This window comes from Spermophilus citellus (assembly GCF_964194105.1).
Source record: "Spermophilus citellus genome assembly, contig: SCAFFOLD_483, whole genome shotgun sequence".
NCBI classification, from domain to species: Eukaryota; Metazoa; Chordata; class Mammalia; order Rodentia; family Sciuridae; genus Spermophilus; species Spermophilus citellus.
The window spans coordinates 35,483-59,505 of record NW_027672852.1 but is presented as its reverse complement, the minus strand read 5'-3'; the positions used below and the strand labels follow the sequence as shown (position 1 = coordinate 59,505).

General features: G+C 37.9%; 1 protein-coding gene across 1 annotated transcript in view; it reads right to left on the bottom strand.

Moving 5' to 3' along the window:
- Positions 1–410: 410 nt before the first annotated feature.
- LOC308640526 (zinc finger protein 670-like) overlaps positions 411–24,023 on the bottom strand; it is a gene marked incomplete at both ends in the record, with an annotated part of 39,854 nt that continues 16,241 nt past the window's right edge. The window contains 4 exons of the mRNA XM_081312400.1: positions 411–529; positions 21,748–21,995; positions 22,752–22,812; positions 22,993–23,119. Coding sequence (XP_081168526.1) covers positions 411–529; positions 21,748–21,995; positions 22,752–22,812; positions 22,993–23,119 — 555 coding nt within the window. The remainder of the gene's footprint in view (positions 530–21,747; positions 21,996–22,751; positions 22,813–22,992; positions 23,120–24,023) is intronic.

Genomic DNA, 24,023 nt, shown 5'->3' with positions numbered 1-24,023 from the left:
CCCTAGATAGCCAGCATGCTTATCATGGGACCAATATATACGTAGTTGTCCACTGTAACCAGTATAACTAAATCCAGTCACAGGGTTGGGTGTAATCCGAGTTATCTGTAAAACCACACAGTACATGAGTATCATTCATAAATTCTGGGATGGATTCTCCGGTCCACACCACTGGGTGTACCAAAGGTGGGTCTGGAAATATGTCCAATTGGTTTCTCCCTGGATCCCATTTACTGGACAGCTCAACAGAGCTAACATGGCCACAAACATTGTGGCTGCAGAGTTCGTTCCTCCTTGTGTCAAAGTATCTGTTCAGGCCATAGTGTTAGATTCTACAGTTGCCTCCATAATGGTAGTTTCAACATTCAGTCTCTCTGGGCCTTCTTCATCCTCTTCCTCCTTTGTAGCTTTCACTTCCTGCTGGGGGTCAGGGCTGACATCTCTGGATCAATCTTCAGTACCTGAACCTCGGTTCTAGGTCCTCCATGTTTAATAGCACATTCAGGTACCCCAATAGGATGAGACACACCTTCTGGGAAAACACAAGCATGACCTCTGCCCCATATTATCACTGGATCTGATATTTTCTGTTATTATGTTTGTAAATCTTTCCACAAACCTTGGCTCAAGGGACCAGCTGCAGTAGAAGAAATGAGTCCTTTGGCTGAAGTGTGACTTTCAGAGTCACAATTAAAAAAAATTAAAGCACGATTAAAGTTATTTTGTGGGGCCTTATGATTGTAGCTTAATAGATAAATGAGCTCATTCTACAATGGCTTGACCTTGAGGCTTCTATGGAATACCTGTTTTATGATCAATACAAAATTGATGGCAAAACTGCTGAAAAGAAAAATTAGTATAAGCTGGAGTATTATCAATTTCAATCTGTAAAGGACATCCTAATTCTGCAAAAGTAGCTAGACAGTGAGAAATAACATGCTGAGTATTTTCTCTTACACAGGCAGTGGCAAAAATAAATCTAGAGTAAGTATCAACAATAATATGAACTTAACACTGTTTGCCAAATTGACCAATGTGAGTTACATCCATTTGCTATAACTGATTTGGTAATAAACCATAGGATTAACCCTCATTGGTGAACATAAAATATGTATAAAATATTGTGAGATTTGATGTAGAATTTGACAAGTTTTTCCCCAGGAATAGTAATTTTTTATGTAAACTAGAAGCATTCTGATGATGTAAAGAATGTGAGGCTTTTGCACAATCATATAAAGACATTTATTCACAAATGGCAATAAGTTTATCAATCTTATTATTACCTGATTCTAAAGGACCTGGAATATTAGAATGTGCCCTTATATGGCTAATGAAACATGGATGGTGACACATTTGAATTGTCTTTTATAAGGTCTGAAACACTCTTGCAATGGTGGGTTCCCAGTAGTTGATGTTTCAATATTTTTTGTGACTCCAACTGCAATATAAACTATCAGAATAAATATGGATTGACTAATTTGCAAAATGAATTAAAGCCCAAATGAAAGCTTAAATTTCTGCTCATTCTGCAGAAGTATATGCTGTCTGCATTATCTCTGTATAAACATGGCTATAGAAACCTGCTTTTCCTGAACTCGATCCATCAGCAAATACTGTTAGATCTCCAACTATTGGTTAAGTACATACAATTTTGGGAAAAATAAATGTAGTCACAAGAGTAAACTGAATAATTTTCTAATGAAGGTAATGGCTTTCCATTTGACCAGGGAAATTAGCAAAAGCTATCTGCCAAGTATTAGAAGATTGCCAAAGCCAATCATGCTCTTGAGTAGAAAAAGGCCAACATTAATATTAGGCTATGACCCAACTCTCTGCAAAACTCGTGTTCTTCCTTTAGTAACTAACTGAGCAATAAAGCCATGGTATGGAGTTGATGACTTTTGAGGAGAATAAGGTAGGCAAGGCCACTCAATAATTCCCAATTATTGCCATATTGCTCCTGTGGGAGTATGAACAGTGGGAAATGTTAATCAATATATAGGCTCTTGTGGATTAATTCTAGTAAGCTGTGCAGTAATCCTTGCAGATTCAACTTTTGTTATGGCAATCCTTTCTTCTGCCAAAGTTGATGAGAAGGAAGAGAAGGATCTCCCTGTGCAATCTGAAACAAAGAACATAAATCTGCAGTGGCTAGTTTTAAACTAGGTCATAGCCAATGAATATCACCTTGTAACTTTTAGAGATCATGTGCCTTGGGCAATTTAATGTACCTTGGGAAGCTGCAATACTTCCCAAGTTTAAATCTAAATCTCCAGGACTATATAGAATATTCTGCCCGAAAGAGTAGAGTACACATTTTACTCCAGTGTGTAGGAAACATTGTGCAGGACTTCCCATTTAAAATCCATAAAAAATGTTAATAAATTTAAAAGCACTGAAATTAGGACAAGTATCTTTTATAACTACAATGAAATTAAGTTAAAAAACATAAAATTTTAAAATTTGCTAACATGTAGCAATTAGACAGTGTATTTTTAGGAAGAAGAAAAAGTAAAAACAAGAAAATAGTTTAGGTGGATAAATAGATGACCCCCAAGTAATTCACAGGTGGCTCCTTGAAAGTCAGTGAGGCCCTACCTCAAAATACAACATAAAAATGGCTGGGGATAGGTCTCAGTGGTAAAGTGCTCCTGGGTAAAACCCCCAGTACAAGTAAAAACAAATAAAAAACAACAAAGAAAACAGCTGGAGGGCTATGCACATGTCAGACAAAATCAGCTGTAACAGAAATTGTTAGATAGAGGCAAGAACATGATATATACTCGTAATTACATATATTAAATTATATATTAAATACATATGCACATTTATGATAAAATTAAAATATATAATACATATCAATAAAGGGGGCAATCTCACAAACTAAGTTATAAATGTATACATGTCAAAAAAAACAATGCTCCAAAATATGTGAAGTGAAAACTATCAGGATTAAGGGAAGAAAAATTTCTCCAAAAACGGGTGGATAATTTGTGATATCCCATTTTCAAGAATGAATGAAATGTCTAGCAGAAAGTTCATGTAAAACAAAACAAAATGACTTGAACAACAGTATAACTCTTCTAGGTCTAGAGGACTATATAGAATATTCTGCCCCGAAGAGTAGAATACACATTTTACTCCAGTGTGTAGGAAACATTATGCAGAACTTGCCATTTTAAAGCCATAAAAATGTCAATGAATTTTAAAGCACTGAAATTAGGACAAGTATCTTTTGTAACTACAATGAACTAAAGTTAATAAAACACAAAATTTAAAAATTTACAAACATGTAGCAATTAGTGAACTCTTTAGGAAGAAGAAAAAGAAAAAAATAGAAACTCGTTTAAATGGATAAAAATGAAAATCAAACATGAAAATGAAAGCAACCATGCCAAAACTGATGAGATGCAGCTAAAGTAGCCCTCAGAAGAAAATTCATAACCACAAAGGCCTACATTATAAAAGAAAAACTGCCCAAACAAATTCCTAAATTAACACAGTACTAGACAAAGAGAAGCAAGCTGTAATCAAATTGCACAGAGAATAAATTTTAATAAAGAATAGAACAAGCATAAAACAAATAGACAAAAGAATTAAGAAAACAAACTTGATTGTTCAAAAGATTTACAAAATTGATTGTTCAATTAACCAAGCAAAAAGAGAGAGTACTCAAGTTAATAAATATCAAAAAAAGTGAGACCACAAAAACAGACTCCACAAAAAAATTAGAAAAATTTAAGGGCATATTATGAACAACTGAATGTGAACAAATTTTTACATAACATCCATCAAAACTGACTTAGTCATAGAAAATCTCAAAAGACTTAATAAGATATTGAATCAGTAAAAAAAACAATAGTAACATCCATATAAGAGCTGGGCATGGTTGGTGTACACCTGTATCCCAGTGACTTGGGAGGCTGAGGCAGGAAGATCGTGAGTTCAAAGCCAGCCTCAGCAAAAGCAAGGTGCTGAGCAACTCAGTGAGACCCGTCTCTAAATAAAATACAAAATAGGGCTGGGGATGTGGCTCGGGGGTCAAGGGCCCTAGAGTTCAATCCCTGGTACCCAACAACAACAAAATTCCATATTAGAAATGTGAAGTGAAACTATCAATCTATATCTGACTCTAAAAACAGATAGATAGCTTTGTGTGAATTAAATCCTAAGGTCTCTACGAAAGAATGATTTAAATAAAAAAGTTCAGCATTTGTGCAGGATATAGCACCAATCAATACAATTTTTGTAGCTGAACAATAAATATTAAAAGCAAAATTACTTTTAAAAATTCCATTTATGGTAGTATCGAATGTTAAATACATAGCAAAAAATTAACAAATATCTCTTGTAAGCAGAAAATACTATAGAAAATGTTTAAAAGAATAAATAGGCATTGACTATTTATTGATAAGATTAATGTTGCTGAAATGGTAAAATGCAAATTAATTTACATATCAATGTAAATCTTACCAAAATTCCCACATGCCATTTTTGAAAAAGATGTAATAATAAGCCTAAAGTGAATATGGAAGTTCAGTCAACCTCAAATACCAAATACGGTTTGTTTGTTTGTTTGTTTGTTTTCAATAAAAATATAAAGAATGAAACTGGGAGACTCATACATCCCAATTTTAAAGCTCATTATAAATTTTCAGTACTCAAAGAAAGTGGATCCCTATTCCTCACCCTGTTCAAAATCAATTCAAAAGTGGTAAAAGACCTGACTGTGAAACTACAAAATAAACAAGGGAAAGCAATTTAAGACTCTTGTAAGGACAACAAATGTTTTGGACAGAATTTTGAAATCACAAAAAGTAAAAATTAAAAATTCCATTAAACTAAAAAGTTGATGAACAGCAAAGAAAAAAAGGGGGGAGGGAATCCTTATAAAATGGGAGAAAATCTTTGCCCAGTATGTGTTTGATACAATCTTCATATTTAGAATATGTAAAGAACAAAAAAAATCATAACACCAAACAAACAATCAAAAACTAAGTAATGCCATTCAAGTGGGCAAACGAAGTAGACAGTTTTTCAAAAGAAACAAAAAGTTCCAGCAAACATGAAGAAAAATATTCAATATAAGTAGCCTTCAGGAAAATGCAAATAAAAAATACAATGAGGAAGACTGGAGAAATAACTCAGTAGGTAGAGTGCTTGCCTTGCATGTGCAAGGCCCTGGGTTCAGTCCCCAGCACCACAAGAAAAAAAATACATGAGGTATCATCACATCCCAGTAAGAATGGATAAATTAGAAAAGTGACAAACACGATGTGGATGTAGAAAAAAATCAACACTTAGGCACAGGTGTGTGCAAGTAAATTGGGTAGCTGATATGAAAAACTGTGCATATTACTCAAAAAATTAACAATAGCTGGGATCATGGCACATGACTAATCCCATATATTTAAGAAGCTAAAGAAGGAGGATTACAAGTTTAAGGCCAGCTTGTATAAGTTCAAGTTCAAGCAGTGCAAAACTCTGTCTCCAATAAAAAAGAAATATGCTGGAGGCCAGGAATGGTGATAAATGCCTGTAAAGTAGGCAACTTGGGAGACCACAGGAGGAGGATCCTGAATTTGCTGCGAGGATAGGAAACTTAATGTAATGCTCCCTCAAAATAAATAAATAATAATAATAATAATAATAATAATAATAATAATAATAATAATATAAGGCACTGTGATGTAGTCTAACTGTCAAATGTTTGCCAAGCACATGAGGCTTTGGTTAAGTCTTTTGTATCTCAACCAAATAATACCAAAATAGAATTACCTTGTGATTCAGGTATCCCACTTGGGAGTATGTAATGAACAAGAATGAAACTTTCATCTGATACCTGGATGCCCATGTTTATTGAGGCACATCCCAATTGAAAAGATATAGAATCACCTAGGAATTGTGTGGCAGATGGATAAAGAAAATATGGCATATATGTATGCATACATCCATAAAAATCAAATCCTGCCACCTGCAACCAATTGTATGAAATTGGAGGGTAGAGTGGTAAAATGAAACAAAACCAGACACATAAGTACAAACACTGCATGCTGTCCCTCGTGTGGGGGAGGCTAAACCTGAATTTAGGTTGGTGATTTTTAAAGGTTAAAGAGTGAAGGTGGGGAATGAGAAAGGGATTTCATCAGTGGATGCGGCATATGTGTTAAAATACCATGCAGAGACCCTTTATTGTGTATATATAGTACATCTTCATCAAAGCTATTTTGAAAATGTTACTGTAATCAGTACTGAGTCACACTTACAAAATGATTAAATGGAATAATATTCCAGGCATGGTTGTGGATGCCTGTAGTACCAGCAACTCAGGGGACTGAGGAAGGAGAATTGACAATTTGAGGTCACCCTTGGGAATATAGCAAGATATTGTCTCAAAACCAAAGAAATAATGAACTGGGGATAAATCTCAGTGGTAGAGTGTTTCTAGATTCAAATTCATTACTGCAAAAAGAAATAAGTAAATGGAATATAATTTAGAAATAGATCCTTATATTTATGGAACATGATCTCAAACACTATCTCACACTTTACACAATTAATTTTAAATGGAAGGGGCTGGGGATGTGGCTCAAGCGATAGTGTGCTCGCCTAGCATGCGTGCAGCCCGGGTTCGATCCTCAGCACCACATACAAACTAAGATGTTGTGTGTGCCAAATACTAAAAAAAAATTAAAATTTTAAATGGAAGAAAAGTGTAAATATGAGAATTGGGACTACAAGATTCTTGGGAGAAAACATGTAAAAATCTCATAACCCTGCATTGAACAATGGATTCTTAGAAAAGACAAATTTTCTTTGTTTCTTTTTGGTACCAGGGATTGAACACAGAGGAGCTTAACTACTGAGCAACATTCCCAGCCCTTTTAAAAATTTTACTTAGAGACCAATTGCTAAGTCTGGCTTTGAACATGTGATCCTCCTGCCTCAGCCTCCCAAACTGCTAGGATTATAGGCATGTGCCAAAAGATACTGCTTCTAATACCACATATTTAGAAAGTATCTACAGGATTTTAGATATGAGGTTTATGATGTGCCATAATAAATTTTGTGAAGGGTAAAGAAAAATATATTTATAATTTAGCCAATATGTTTTTTTTAAACTATAGACTTCATCTAGACTTCCATATATACTATTTGAAATTTCACTGTCCCCAGTGGGGACTTCTATCTGAAAAACTCCAACCACATTTACCTTGTATAAGTCAAAACTGGACATCCATTTTTCTTAATCTATAGACTTAAATAAAATTGAAATTTCTCAAGAGTAAAGATTACTCCTCTGGAGCCAAATGATCAATAGCATTGTGTGGAATCATATTAGCTGAAGGGCTGTAAAAGAAATATTAACTAATTAACTTCTGACTCCAAATAACATCTGTATACTTGTCGCTTCTTCATGTAGTCATGAATGCATTGTTGAGTCACAAAAAAGAGAAATATAATAATTTTGTGGGCATATTTTTTAGCAAGTTATGAATTATCATGAAAATGGTTCTCATTTTCACCGAACACACAGAAGTATCAACAGAGTCAAGATTAAGCCTATTACATTCAGAAATATCTTTGTTCCTTTAATAATTATTTCTTGGTACAGAAAATTGAACTCTGGGGTGCTTTACCCCTGAGCTACATCTCCAGTGCCTTTGTTCATTTTTAAATTTTACTTTTTTTATTAGTGAATTTCAGTTACACGTAACATTAAGTTTTATTTTGACATGAAATCATACCACTTTTAAATGGGGATTATTCTGAGTGGCGAGATTAAAATAAATACAAATATTATATAGCCATAACCACATCCAAAGTAATGAAAATTTCCTCAACTGTTTTTATGACTTTTATGCTTCTAGCTATTACACAAAGGACTTTGATCCTTTTTTTAATTTTATTTTTGTACATGATGTGAGGTACATATCCAAATACATTTTTTCTTCTTGTGGATATCTAGTCATCTCAGGGGCATTTTTGCTTTAGCTTTCACTCTTGAAAAATATAAGCACTGTGTGTGTGTTTGTGTGTATGTATGTGTGTTTGTGTGTGTATGTAATCCATCTGAACACCAGTTACAAATTGCTGCCCATGCAGGTCAGGAAAATTGCTCCCCACACAGTTACAAAATGCTGCCCCCGACCTGCAAAGTCAGCTTAACTTAAGGGCAGTCCTGTGAATTTCCAGGGACACCAAATAAAACATAGACACACTTTACCTTTACACAAGCTTCAGGACTTCTTCTCTGCTCTTGGTCTCAGGCTCACCAAAAGGGAGGGCAAGGGAAAATCACGAGAGGCTGGTGAGAAAATGACCACATTCAGAAGAGAGCTTTTATTGGAGTACACTTGTTCTTAGAAAGTTCTATTCAAAAAAGGCCAGAGGGGGCAGGGTTACAAGGGACACATGAGGCTAAGTCAACCCTCATGAATAATGCCTACGTCTGAAGACCCATCTCTCTATCTAAGCTGGAATAACACCCAAGTCACCACAAATGTAGTGACTGGTCAGAGCCTCCTACTTCAGGACTGGAAGGCATGGGTCATTCAGAAGGGCTTCCCACATATCCGTCCTTCTTTCTTTGAAAAACCAGGTGATGGGTCATTATTTTGATTTCCTGAATTCTTCTTAGAGGGGCACAACATCCTACAATTACAACACAAGAGAGAATAAGTAGCAATGAGAACAATACAAGAATATACCATGCAGAGTGTTTAAGAATGTTTCCAGGGTTAAAGCTGTTTAATTCTTTAAGTATTTGATCAGCTAAAGAAGTAGGATCTGAAAAATGAATCTTACATTTTTGTATCTTGAATCTGATGATGCAGCTCCAAAAGATCCAAGCATTATTCTGCCAAATATCCAACAAATGGTTTTGAAGCTTCTTCCAATACCATTAAGAAGCATTGCATTTGGCAGCAGTATCACACACTTACTTATAGCATGACATTTAGGTCTTTCCTTGAATTTCAAAGTGGAAAGTTCATTATTTATATTCATGACAGCAGTCTCTAAGGCATTTAGCTTGGTCGCATTCCTTTCATCAACATTTATTTGATTGTGAAGAGCCTTGGAAGTATTCTGAGCCAAATAATTAAGAAAATTTGCATGTTGAATATTTGAGATATGGCCACCAAAGCTGTCACCATGGAAGCAATTAAAGAAACCAAGCAAACAACTCTCACTATTATGAGTCCAAGAGCACACTTAGGTCTCGCTAGCTGGATGTGTATTTGTTGTAAGACTTGAAAAGCAGCATCAGCCTACCATGGCTCTGAAATATTTCCTGGTAATAAGACAAAGGAGGGCTGATGAAGTGTCAATGTTCCTTTTTCCTCTATTATTTCTGGTGAAACAATTAATTAAATTACATTTATGACATGTAACAAGACATCTATCATTTCCCTTTTAACTTTTACATTTCCTATAATTAAAACATAAGGAGATTGAATACAGGCCCATAAGCTGTAGCAAGAACCTTCCTGTTACAGTTCTTGCCTACAAAGTCTGGTAAAGCTTTGTCAGTAAAATGTAAGAATTCTGAGGCAGCAATTAAGTGCCAAACATCTTTCTGTATGCCACCTTCCCTGAAGGTCAGGATGCTACTAACAAATCTTCCAGGATTCATGGCATTACCCTTGCATAACTGCCTTTTGTCAATTTTAGGAGACCAGTCCAAAATATACCCACCATTTCTACACACCTTATGCTGTACTTGAAAAGTACAAATAAAATTTAAAGTTTCTAGGATTAATGATAAAAATGAAAAAGAGATGGAGGGTGCCAGATCTCTAGACTCTGGAATATAAGCAATTAAAAACAGACTTATTTGCAATGACCAAAAAGACAATAAAGGATAAGATGGTAAGTGGTTATCAAATGAAACATTAGATTTGCACATGATTATTGCCCAAGTATTTAACTCATTAGCTAATTCATCAATTTGATTCATAGTATATGGAGTAATAATTTTATTGGGAGAAATTCCAAACACTCCCTTTGCTGTTTTTATTCCTTTGAGTATTAATTGTCCTACAGCCTCAGGATACCTAGTAAGAATAGTGTTAGGAGAATAAGATAAATGTATCCATAATAATGGACCTTCTTGCCAAAATACTCCTGTAGGAATATTTTTTGTTGGTAGTACAATAAATAATAAAGGCAAACTTATATTAATTCTATCCAAATGCATATTTTCCATATATGTTTCAATGATTTTTAATGCCTTTCTTGCTTCAGGCATTAACATTCGGGGTGAATTTGGATCTGATGGACCTTTTAGGATATCAAATAAAGGTCCCAGTTCTCCTGTTGGAATACCTAGATAAGGCCTTATCCAATTTATGTCTCCTAATAACTTTTGAAAGTCATTAAGTGATTTCAGTTGATCTACTCCTATTTGAATTTTTGGTGGACGGACCATGGTTGAGGATAATAGAACTCCTAAATAATTAATTGGAAATTTTAATTGTACTTTATCTATTGCTATCTCTAGATTATAATTTTTTAATAAATTTGTAAGTGTGGCATAACATTCTAGCAATGTGTTTTTAGCTTTGTGTGCTAATAATACATCATCCATATAGTGAAATATTTGTAGTTCAGGATTTTGATTTCTAAGTGGCTGGATTACATTGTTAACATAAATTTGACACATAGTTGGGCTGTTAGCCATCCCTTGAGGGAGTACTTTCCATTCATATCTCTGATCAGGACCTTCATGATTCAGTGCAGGGATAGTAAATGCAAAACGTGGACTATCCTCAGGATGAATTGGAATTGAAAAAAAAAATCTTTAATATCTATAACTAAAACATACCAAGTTTTTGGCAAAGCAGACAATTGAGGAATCCCCGATTGAGCAGGTCCCATAATGACCATTTCATTATTAATGGCTCTTAAGTCTTGCAATAATCTTCATTTACCAGATTTCTTTTGGATGACAAAAATGGGAGTACTATGGGGAGATACAGAAGGTTGTATATATCCTTCCGCTAATTGTTGTTTGACCAGATCATGGGCTGCTTGTATCTTTTCTTTAGTCAAGGGCCACTGAGGAACCATACTGGTCTTTCTGATTTCCATGTAATTTTTATTGTCTCAGTGGCCCTTTGTGAAAATCCAACCCATGTCTGTCTGTTCCTTGATCTATTTGTATTGGTGCTGCTATACCTTGTTCTTGTTTTTCTAATCTTTTTCCTTTCCTAAAACCTTGTCTAGCCATAATAGTGGGTGCATTTTGATTGATGTTATTTGTTAATGTCAAACCTAATTAATCTAAGACATCTCGTCCCCATAAATTTACGGGAAGATGATCCAATACATATGGCTGTATAGTTCCTTCACATCCTTTAGGATCCTTCCAATCTAATACCATTGCGCTTCTATCATGATTAGTCGCCACTCCTAGGCCTCAAAGCGTTTGAGTGGCTTGTTGTAATGGCCAATGTTTTGGCCATTCTTGACGAGAGATGATGCTAAGGTCTGCACCTGTATCCAGTAGCCCATTAAATTCACGTCCTTGAATATTTAGTTTTAGCATGGGGCGAGAATCTAAATTTAAAGAAAGCATAGCCCAATCTACACCTGTGGAGCCTAATCCCTTGGAACCTCTTACAGCATGACTGGAAAATTTATCATGTAGGCTTGGTATTATTAGTAACTGTGCTATTCTATCTCCTTGTGAAATTACTGATATACCCTTTGGAGAACTGCCTATAATTTTTATTTCACCTTCATAATCGGGATCAATTACCCCAGGACTTATCAAAAGTCCTTTTAGAGTAGAAGAGCTGCGTCCCAATAATAAGCCTACTGTTCCTTTGGGAAGAGGTCCTTTTACCCCTGTGGGAATGATTTGAACTCCAATCTCTGGTGTTAGTACTGATCTGGCGGAGGCGCAGATGTCCAACCCTGCGCTCCCTCTGGTTTGTCTGAAGAGGGATCTGATGGACAATGTGTCCTCGTCACTACCCTGATGCGGTTGCTGGGTTCCTCCAGTGCTCCATATATTTGTGGTTTGGGGCCCCGGAGCATTGGGGCCCCGTGTCCATTTTTTGGCAACGGAGCCCGATGCCTTTGTCCACAATATTGTGGATAAACACCTTGTCCTTGTTTGTTTTTTGATAATGGAGTACCCTCTATGGTGGTTTGAGAACGGCATTCATTAGCCCAATGTAATGGAGTACCCTCTACAGTGGTTTGAGAACGGCATTCATTAGCCCAATGTCTCCCTCTATGGCATCGTGGGCAAATACCCGGTATTCTACTCCTTTGATACCTAGTTTTGTTAAACCCTCCTTTTATGGGGCAATTCCTTTTAAAATGTCCTGTTTGTTGACAATTGTAGCATGTTCTTGGCCTGGTATATAAAGCCTGTTTTACTGCAGCTGCCACAATTTGCCCTTGTTCATTAATGTCTCTGGCATCTAAAGCCTGTTTTACTGCAGCTGCCATGACTTGCTTTTGTTCATTAATGTCTCTACATAATTTAATATATGTGTTTAAATCTTCCTGTTTCCATGGTCTAATGATATCTCTGCACCAACGATTCACTTGGTCATAAGCCAGTTGTTTTATTAATGGCATTGCTTGTTCTGTATTCCCAAAAATTCTGGTAGCTGTTTGAATAAGCCTATCTACAAATTCAGCGTAAGGTTCATTAGCTCCTTGTATTACCTTAGATAATTGACCTTGTAAACCTCCATGTCCTTGTAAAGTCTTCCATGCCCTAATCGCCTCTGCAGCAATTTGTGAGTATACGCCAGGATCATATGCAATTTGTTGCTGCTGATCCTCATAAGGTCCCTTTCCTAACAACATATCTAGATTTCTCTGAGGATAACCAGCTGCTGCATTTCACTTAGCCGTCTCCTTGCAAAATTCCTCATTGGCAACCTTCCATAACAGGTATTGACCTCCATTTAGCACAGCTTTACACATATTAGCCCAATCTGCTGGCGTCATGTTCAAGTTGTTAATGGATTCGACCATCTTACAGTGAAGGGTGCTTGAGGACCATACGTTGTTACAGCCTCTTTTAGCTCCTTTACTGTTTTGAAATTTAAACCCTGGTAAATTCGCTGCCCTCCTACCTCAAATACAGGGCATACTTGAGATCCTGTCTCAGGATCCCAACTATCAACTGCGGGGGTTGGGAGTCTCCTAGCATATGGAGGTGGTGCTGTTGATTGGACACTTATGCCCTCTGGTGATAGAATGCTGTTAGTAGAAGTCTCCTGTAGAGGTGGTGCTGTTGGTTGGACACTTATGCTCTCTGATAGAAAGGTGTTATTAGCAGTCTCCTGTTGTAACTTTTTCCCTGATGGCTTTTTCTGCTCTAAACTTCCTTCCTCTGTCTCACTAGCTTGAAAGACCTTCTCTTTTACTTGAATCTTTTCCTCTTTCTGACTAACTTGAGAGAACTTCTCTTTTACTTGAATCAATATGTCTTCTCCTTCCTCTACCTTTGTCTGAATTGAAGGCTTTGGACTAAGCAAACCAGATACGAGTGTCCACAATGGCAATGTGCCAACTGGCAGAGTCCCTGGGTTGTTCTTTTCTATTCTTTTTAAATCTTCACCATGATGGTTCCATTGTGATATATCTAACAACTCCTCCTTAAAAAGCCATGGGCTACATTGTTGTATTGTATCAATGTATGCCCTAACTGTTCTTGATTTTACTGAGATGCCTCCTTCCTCTAACAATTTACTTAACAGTCTTTCGGTTTGTTTTTTACTAATTCCTGATCCCATATTTCTACTATAATACAACCCAACAAGATAACACCAAACAAAACCGAGACAGAATGAAATAAAATTGGAACCACACAAAATCATTATATCAGCCTTTCTATCCTCCTGAAATGTGTATCCGTCCTTTCTCCCTATCTGTTCCTCAGACGCAAATAGTTTTTCCTCAGATGTGAGCGGTTTTTCTTCCGTCTCACTCATCTCCAGGGACAGGCAAGTTAAAACAAAAATGAAGCAAAACAAAAGAGGAATCTTAGAATGGCTACCCCTCCTCTCGCCCTGCCCTCAGGGGCGAGCAGTTTACTTACCCTCAGTCGCTCCCCGTGCGGGCCACCAAATGCTGCAGTCTGGCTGGGCACAATTCAGGAGCCACTTGTCAAAAGAAACTAACTTTATTTTTAGAACTACAAACGCCAAACAAAACAACTCCTCAGGAAAAACCCCTCAGAGCCCAACTGCCACCACCGGCTTCCCACAAGCCTCTCCCCCACAAGCCTCTCACCCCCACACAACCCTCACCACCTCCCACAATTCTCCTGTTCTTGACGCTGATTGGCTGGGTCACGTGGGCGGAGCCAAAGAAGTCCCCCAATGAGCAGCTCCGTGGAGGAGCCAATCAGCTAGATGTTGCTGGGGCCGCTGTGAGCCAATCATCAGCTGGCAGTCTGAAGGGCAGAGAAACAGCCCAATGAACATCACCGCAGAAGAGCCAATCAGCTAGATGTTGCTGGGGCTGCTGTGAGCCAATCATCAGCTGGCAGCTGGAAGTTTGCTGGCAGCTGGAAGTTTGCTGGGCCCCCTTTGGCTGTGGCTCTCAACACACTTCAGCTGAGTTCCCAGCAAATGTGACTGCCATTGGGGTAACGGTTCAGAGACCACATTGCTCCAGTTTTAGATGATTGTGAGGTCAGCCTGGGCAACCGAGTCCACCACTGTCTCAAGAAAGAAAAAAGAGTGGGGGGGGGCTTGGTGAGGGTGTAGCTCAGTGGTAAAGCAGCCTTGGGTTCAATCCCCTGTGGAGACCAGTGACAGTGATTGGGAGACAAGTGTCTGAGATGGAGGTTTCTAATGATGTAATGGCAGTGGCATACTTGGTGACTAGAAAAGTTTCTATGCGAATGTATAGGATGCCTGGTTGCTATGGCAATGCTCTCTATGGTGGAGACTCTGTTGTGGGAGACTTTTCAGCTTTGACCTTATTCTCAGGCACAAAGTTCCTTGCTAAGTCAACCGCATGGTTCACCAGTTCCACTGGTGAACCTGTCTGTAAGTATCAATACCCAATACCAAATATAATGAAAATTACTAATCCTATCTAATCAACAACTGGTATATATTTTGGCCTCAGATTTGGCCAATATTTTCTGTTTTCTCTATTTCAATAGCATTCTAATGCAAATTGTCCTTATCACTAACAGGATCAAATAAATTTTCAGACTACTCATCAGCTTTTCACAAATGACCTGAGACTCACAGCATCACATTTTTTGCAGGAGCACATCATAAATTGCTGACATCCTCCTCCAAGGTTGCTTGACACACTCCTTAAAGACAAGAAAATCTGACACCTTTTAGACTGCCCTGGACCAGGTGGTAACGTGTTCTTCACTTATCAGTTTCACTTGAGCTCCCCAATGACATCATCTATAAATCAGAGACCTCCATATGGAATTCCTCCACCAAAAGGCTCTGAAAAGACAGGCACGTTTAGCACCTTCAGAGACTCCTGCACAAAAAAAAGCTTTCACAAACTCTTTATGATAAGGACATTATGGCCACTTGTGATGACTACCAATTACTGAGGGTTCCTAGAGCAGGAAGCTTCTCCTCATGGACCTTGCTATATTATTATTTTTTAAAACCATAAAATTGATTTTTATTGAAATGGTGAATTTTACAGAGTTCCTGAATTAATAAATCATGCCTGAGAATCCAAAGAAGAAAACAATATAATGGACAAGCCCATCCACCCATCATATGGTTTATTAAAACTTGGTTCCTAATGCATTTTTCTTGGAGGTACTGGGAATTGAACTCAATGACACTCAACCACTCAGCCACCTCCCAGCCTTCTTTTTTATTTATTATTTGAGTTACTTCTTAGAGACGGTATCACTGAGTTCTTTACTACTTGTTATCCAGGGAGGCCACCTTACAAATCACAACCCTTGGGCTAAGGTTGTGGTTCAGTGGTTGACAATGTGCCTAGCATGTGTGAGGCACTGGGTTTGATCCTTAGAAAAAAAATTATATATATATATATATATATAAATTTTTAAGAAAAATTAAAAGATGGGCTGGGGATGTGACTCAAATAGTAGTGTGCTCACCTGGCATGCGTGGAGTGCTGGGTTTAATCCTCAGCACCACATTAAAAATAAAATAAAGATGTTGTGTCCACTGAAAACTAAAAAAATAAATAAATATTTAAAAATTTGTTCTCTCTTTAAAAAAAAATTGATAAAAAAATCACAATCCTCCAGCCTCAGAATCTTGAGCCACTGGTATTTCAGGTGTATGCCACAGCATGTGGGGATTCTCAATAATTTTGCGAATTTCAGAGACTTTCATAAAATTTTAACAATAGTGGAATCTATGCCTGCTGCAAGTCTTTAAAACTTCTAGTACACTGTACCATTAAATAAACCTCTCCATGTTTATCTCAGTTTGTTTCACATAAGCATCACACTACAAAAGTTTGTGAGAAAATGCATTCATGAAGGAAAATATGTGCTTCAAGGTACAAGAGGTTACTTGTTATTATGTTTGGCCCCCAAATTATGTCTTTGGTATGACAAAGAATATTTTAATTCTCATTTAATCATTGTACATTCTCACTATTTGCTCAGCTACAAACCCAAATCCATCAGAAGGTAGCCATCCACCTGCCAGCTCACATGACAACACTATTGTCCAAAAGGGACAGGCAGGTCCTGTCAGGAGATTCTGGAGCCCTCCTAAAAGTGTTGATTCCTGCACTGATGTCCTCACCAAGACTGAACTCCTACAAAGAATGCCCACATCCCAGGACAGCTGCATTCACTCCAGTCCCTCACACTGCCCAGGAGCAAGCCTGCAACTACTACCTTTGGATTTATTACAAAAAAATCCAGACTGCGTCAAGTGCTCACACACCTCTATGCAATATTTCTACTAAATCAAAAACGTAAAACTAGGAAATTGCCACACTGACTTATTAGCTGCAAAGAAAGTTTTTGGAAATCTTGGGAAGCATTCAAAACTATTTTTTAAAGAAGAAGTTTTTCTGGATGGCTTAGGCTGTATTTATCAAAAACAGAAGGGCCACAGTGCACTCTTTTGGCCTTCCACTCCAAATGAACACCAAGACACAGCAAAAGGCTGGAACAGAGATAGTAGTGACAATCAACCCATCTTTGGCATGGTGGCAAACTTCAATATTTGGCCACAAGTATGTAAGGAACTCTTACCAATGATCACACAAGATCCATGATAACTGAATAGGTTGTGGGTGAGGTTTTGCTCAGGAGTCTTTGAATCCTTAGGACAAGTAACTGAATCCTTTAGCCTGAGCAGAAACAGCCCTCTCCACAGCAAGTACTGCACAATACCACCTGATTGGAGGCTGCAGCTTTATTAGTGATGTATGACACATGAGGCTAGACACCCAAGGAATGTTCCAGGATCACATTGATTAGCTGCAGGGTTCTGAGGGGTATCACTTAATATTTTTTGGATCACTGCTTGGAATTTCATTGATCTTCATTTACATCCAGTGGGACAGGGATGGAGGTTTATATTTTTTGTAGGGGTATACAAAAAGGTGTGTTTTTGTTGTTGTTCTTGTTTTGATTAGTTCACAGAAAGTGCTTTGTGTACCAATTGAAAGATTGGTCAGAGGTCTTCCAAGCTTTGCCACAAAAGCAGAAGTCTGTGTTATAACCCACATTGAGATCTTTGCAAAATCTTTTCCTGACATTCTGTTGAAGGTCTCTTGAGAAGCTTATTTAAGATTATTTTGTGGAGAAGGGAGTGTCACTATATTAGGACATCAGACTGGGATGCTCCTTACCAAGCCTTTGGTCATGTAGTGTGTATTAAGAAAACCATCACACAATTTTTTTCCAGGGCTACTGAGGTACTCCAAAACACAGAGAGAAATCAAGCCTGGGTTTTCTGGCATATTCCACCTAAGTATTATTCATGGGGAGAAAACCTAAGTTGGATGTAATTTTTTTTTGAAAAAAAATTCACCGGTATAAAAGACCTTTAAGAAGGAAGAGATTAGCTGCACTTGTGGAGGAAACACCTGCAGAGCTACATCTGCTGATGTGGTTATCAGTGGGGTAAACACTCACAGCAGCAGCAAACTCACCACCTGAGCTATGGAGCGTTCAGTGCTAGAATGCCTGCCTAGCATGCACAAGGCAGGATTCGGTCCCCAGAACTGGGAAAAAAAAAGAGAAAGCAACTCAAGTATAGGGCAAAATATATTTTGAGAAAGTGCCTCTCTAAACAATATACACAAATGACATTATTTTATAATGCTCTTTAATGTGCCTCCATACAGCACAATACATGAGCCTTAGAACAAGCACAAGTGACAAGAGTGGTGGTCCCAGAATCATCAACAGATCAATAAGCAATCAAGGAAAAGGAAGAGGCCAGCCGCAGGGTACACAGACACATTCCTATGGTCCCAGCTGCCAGCCTCACCCCATCTCAAAAAATAACAATTAAAAAGACCGTGGAGAAACTCAGTGGTAGCGCACTCCTGGGTGAAATCTGAACAAAGAAAGAGAGGAAAGAAGTTCAGAAGACCCGTTTCACCAATCTGTACCAAAGGCTGGAGTGGAGAGGCCTAAACTAACCTACTCAATATGTAATGAAACATTAGACACAAAAGACTTAAAATACAGGAAAATGGAATCTAACAATAAGAGAGATTTAACCCAGGAAAATGGAATCTAACAATAAGAGAGACTTAACCCAGAAAAACATGTAGCTTTCAAATCTTCATGCTGATGCAATGCTCCTCTCGAACCCAGGGTGCAATTTTGTTACCTCTGAATAGATTTAAAAAAAAAGAAAGAAAGAAAAAAATAAATGAAGGCACACACACCATTTTCACACACCTACAGTGGTTATCGAAAAATAAATAAATAAAATGAAATAAAATAAAATTTTCCTCAAGTGTGAACAAGTTCAAATGGATCAGAAACAAGCAAAGTTCTCACCACATTTCTACATACAGAGCTTTTCTCCAGTGTGATTTCTTAAATGCTGTTCAAAGGGACCTGGAAAGTTGAAAGTGTTACTGCAATTTTTAAAGATAGAAAAAGGATTTTCACAGATGTGAATTCTTTTATGCTTTTGGAGAAAACTCCGAAAGCTTAATACTGCCCCACATGGCTTATCCTCAGCATTTTCTACAGTATGAGTCCTTTCATACAACTGAACAAAACTAGAATGGCTGAACCCTTTATATTTCTTACTTGCATAGGATTTATTCTTTTTATTCCAAAACAATATTCCCAGGCCTTAGGAAAAAATGAGAAAACTAGAAGATTTCCCACATTTCTCACATTCACAGGGCTTCTCTGCATGAGTGTTTTCATATATAAGAAAGGAAACAAAGCTGACAGAATGTTGCAAATCCCCCAAATTCAGAGGGTTTGTTTTTCAATGTGAGTGAAATGGCTTTGAAGGCAACAGGGAAAATGGAATGATTTGTGATATTTTTCACATTTAAAGAGTTAATCAGTTGGATGTGGTGGTGTATGCCTTTAATTCCTGAGACTCAAGAGGCTGATTTTGAATAATCAATGTTGGAGGCTAGCCTCAGGACCTTAGGAAGACCCTAAGAAACTCAGCAAGTCCCTGTCTCAAAATAAAAAGTAAACAGGATCTGGAATGTAGCTCAGTGGTAGAGCACCACCAGACTAAATCCCCAGTGGATTGATTGATTGATCGATCTCTCTCTCAAACACACACACACACATACACACAAACACACACACATTTTCAGCAGTGTGAGCCTCTCTTGTCTTTGAGGATGACATGAAATATTGATTTACCATATTTCACATTCAAAGGGTTTTTCTCCAGTAAACTTCCTACATGTATATGCGTGAAACAGTAATAACAGAAGAGTTTACCAATTGTTTTCATGCATACGACTTCTATGCAGTATGTGTTCTTTCACATGTGTGAAGCAGACAAGATGTGGCAAAGGCTTCTCCACGTTGTTGACATTCATTGGGCTTCTCTCCAGTATACATTCTTCCATGTCTGTGAAGGTCACTGGATCTAGCAAAGGCTTTGCCACACTGCTTACATTCTTAGGGCTTCTCTCCAGTATGAGTTTGTTCATGTAAGTGAAGGTAAGAGGACTGAGTGAAGGCTTTGCCACACTGCTTACATTTATAGGGCTTCTCTCCAGTATGAGTGTGTTTATGCATCTGAAGGTAAAAGGCAGTAGTGTAGGCTTTTCCACATTGTTGACATTCATAGGGCTTCTCTCAAGTGTGTGTTCTTCCATGTCTGTTAAGCTGATAGGATGTAGCAAAGGCTTTTCCACATTGTTTGCATTCATAAGGCTTCTATCCAGTATGTGTTCTTCCATGCTTATGAAGCTGACGGGATGTAGCAAAGGCTTTGCCACACTGCTTACATACATAGGGCTTCTCTCCAGTATGAGTTCTTTCATGTATGTGAAGGTCACCAGTTCTAGCAAAGGCTTTGCCACACTGCTTACATTCATAGGGCTTCTCTCCAGTATGAGTTCTTTTATGTCTGTGAAGGTCACCAGTTCTAGCAAAGGCTTTGCCACACTGCTTACATTCATAGGGCTTCTCTCCAGTATGAGTTTTTTCATGTGAGTGAAGGTGAGAGGAATGAGTAAAGGCTTTCCCACACCACTTACATTCATAGGGCTTCTCTCCAGTATGAGTTCGTCCATGTATCTGAAGGTAAGAGGCAGAAGTAAAGGCTTTTCCACATTGTTCACATTCATAGGGCTTTTCTCCGGTATGCATTCTTCCATGTATGTGAAGATGATGGGATGAAGCAAATGTTTTTCCACATTGTTGACATCCAAAGGGTTTCTTTCTAGTATGTGTTCTTCCATGAATCTGAAGGTAACTAGATCTAGCAAAGGTTTTTCCACACTGCTTACATTCATAGGGCTTCTCTCCAGTGTGTGTTCTTCCATGTCCTTTAAGATGATGGGACCTAGCAAAGGCTTTTCCACATTGTTTGCATTCATAAGGCTTCTCTCCAGTATGTATTCTTCCATGTGCACGAAGCTCAGGGGATGTAGCAAAGGTTTTTCTGCATTGTTTGCATTCATAAGGCTTCTCTCCAGTATGTGTTCTTCCATGTGCACGAAGCTGAGCGGATGTAACAAAGGCTTTTCCGCATTGTTTGCATTCATAAGGCTTCTCTCCAGTATGTGTTCTTCCATGTGCACGAAGCTGAGGGGATGTAGGAAAGGCTTTTCCACACTGCTTACATACATAGGGCTTCTCTCCAGTATGAGTTCTTCCATGTGTGTGAAGGTCACCAGATCTAGCAAAGGCTTTTCCACACTGCTTACATACATAGGGCTTCTCTCCAGTATGAGTTCTTCCATGTGTGTGAAGGTCACCAGATCTAGCAAAGGCTTTGCCACACTGCTTACATTCATAGGGCTTCTCTCCAGTGTGAGTTTTCTGATGTATTCTAAGTAATCTGGGATACGCAAAGTCTTTCCCACATACCTTACATTTGAAATGTGCATTCCCTGTGTGTGTGATCCTGTGCTTTTGAAGACTTGTGTGTGAGATAAAGGTTTGACCATCTTGTTTACATTCATAGAGTTTCTCTCCAGAATGAGTTCTTTCATGTCTTCTAAATAAAGAGGAGAAATGAAAGGCTTTCCCACATACCTCACATTGCAAAGGTTTACCTCCACTGTGTGTTATCATGTGTCTTTGAAAACCTGGGAGAGAAGAAGAGGCTTCACCACATTGTTGACATTCATAGGGTTGCAACCCAGTATGAGTTTCTTCATGTCTTTGAATGTCATTGGAACAACTGATGACTTTCCCACATACTGTACTTTCATATGGTCTATCTCCAGTTTGCAACAACATTTGTGTGTGAACACTTTTGAGAGAAACCAGAGATTTCCTATATTGTTTAAATTCACATGGCTTCTCTTCACATTCCTCATGCTTGTAGTATTTGTGTCCAGAGTGAGATGTGATGTGCCTATGAAGGAATGAAGGACATATGAAATCTTTTGCACACATAATGAAGTCACATGGATTTACTCTATTAAAATTTTTCTTTATTTGATTAAGAATTGGAATCGATTTGAAGGTTTCCCCACACTATTCTGTGGGGAAAGTTTGAAGTTTACCATAGGACTTCTTTGAAGAAGAAGTGACCAGCACATAATTGATACCTAACTCATTCACAGTTTTCTATTTATTGATAGGTCTTTACATTTCTACTAACATCAGGTAAAGGCTAGATTTTCTGACTTGTTAAAGTTGCCTGAAAATAAAGAGATTGAAAGGAAACAATCCTTTGCAACACAGCTTCTCTATGGCTATTATTCACATAGTCATATTCACATAGGCAATTTCATAGTACTTTTTGCATGTCAAATACTTTGAAAAGACTGAATATTTCTGGCAAAAAATATTATAAGAATAAATACATTTCAAATCATGCATACTTCTTTTTTTTCTTTTTTTTATTTTTTAAAGAGAGAGTGAGAGAGGAGAGAGAGTGAGAGAGAGAGAGAATTTTTAATATTTATTTTTTAGTTCTCAGTGGACACAACATCTTTGTTGGTATGTGGTTCTGAGGATCGAACCCGGGCCGCCCGCATGCCAGGCGTGCGTGCTACCACTTGAGCCACATCCCCAGCCCTATGCATACTTCTTCGGTTGGTTTGCTTTAAAAATTATATGACAGTTCTCAGATTCCCTCACGAATTCCTCTTGTGAGTACAGTTACCTTAGGTTGCTTCCAGAGTTTTCAATCTGATCTTCAGTGGTCTTGTCTTCCCACTTGTTTCCTAAAATGAGAGAACATAACAATCTTTATGAATATTTAGGAGCTAGAAATGCTTTGCCAAATTGTAGGTGCCATTTATGCTTCAATAATTCACCAACTGATTTCCTTTTCACCTTCTACATAAATGACCAAAATAAACATGAGTTCTCTATTTGATTAATTTTAAAATGAACATTATTACCTATAGAAGCCAGGTTTCTGAGGACTTCCAGCATCACATCTCTGTAAAGGTTCTTCTGGGAAGCATCCAGAAAAGCCCACTCCTCCTTGGTGAAGTTCACAGCCACATCCTCAAAGGTCACTGAGATCTAAAATATCCCACAAATGTATAGTGGAGGCCAGGAGAGAATGACAGCATGAGAAATCTGCACTCAACATGCATGATGTTCACATGATTCCCTGGCCTCCTGATTAATTCCATGATTTGGTCCATCAAATCTTTTCTGCACTCAATTTCTTACACCCATTCCAACACTAGAAATTGGCAAACATCATACCCTTCCTTTGGTGAGTTCACAGGAAGTAAGACAGGCTCCCAGATCACTCCTAACTTCTTTAAGGGTTTCACCTCAATTACATGTCCTAGAAATGTCCTGTGTGGTACAGAGCTAATATAAGCACTTCTGATAGTACTTATCTTTAGAAAAGAAAGGTGATGAGTAGAAAAATGCAGGAATCATGAAACTAAGCATTTGAGAGAGATTCTGCCAACTACAGTGGCTCTCTATACCTACAAAGTTAATATAGGCAACATGGTATTTACTGATGTCTTGTTTCCTCTGAAAGTCTATTGTTCCATACTTAAAGAAATGCCTAGAACCAGCCCCCACTCCCACCCTCCAGGCATGGGGTCACTAAGGAGATTCCTTCATAGACAACATTTAGACAACATTTCACACAGGTGGTCACAATGTGTTAACTGGAGATTAACTCATTCTGTGTGATTACACTAAGAACAACTAGAAGTTTGCAGGTACTTTACTCCAGAACAAATTTAGTCAACTAGCTTACTATTATATGACCAAAACAAACATGAATTCTCTATTTTATTAATTTAATTTATTTATTAATAAACACAACAATTTGCTAATTTCTTGTGGTTACTGTCAAAGCAGAATGGGGTAAGTGGAAAGCTGGCACGTGTCTTAGAAATAACTCTATGACCCAAAAATGTCACCATGGGCTGGAGATGTGGCTCAAGCGGGAGCGCTT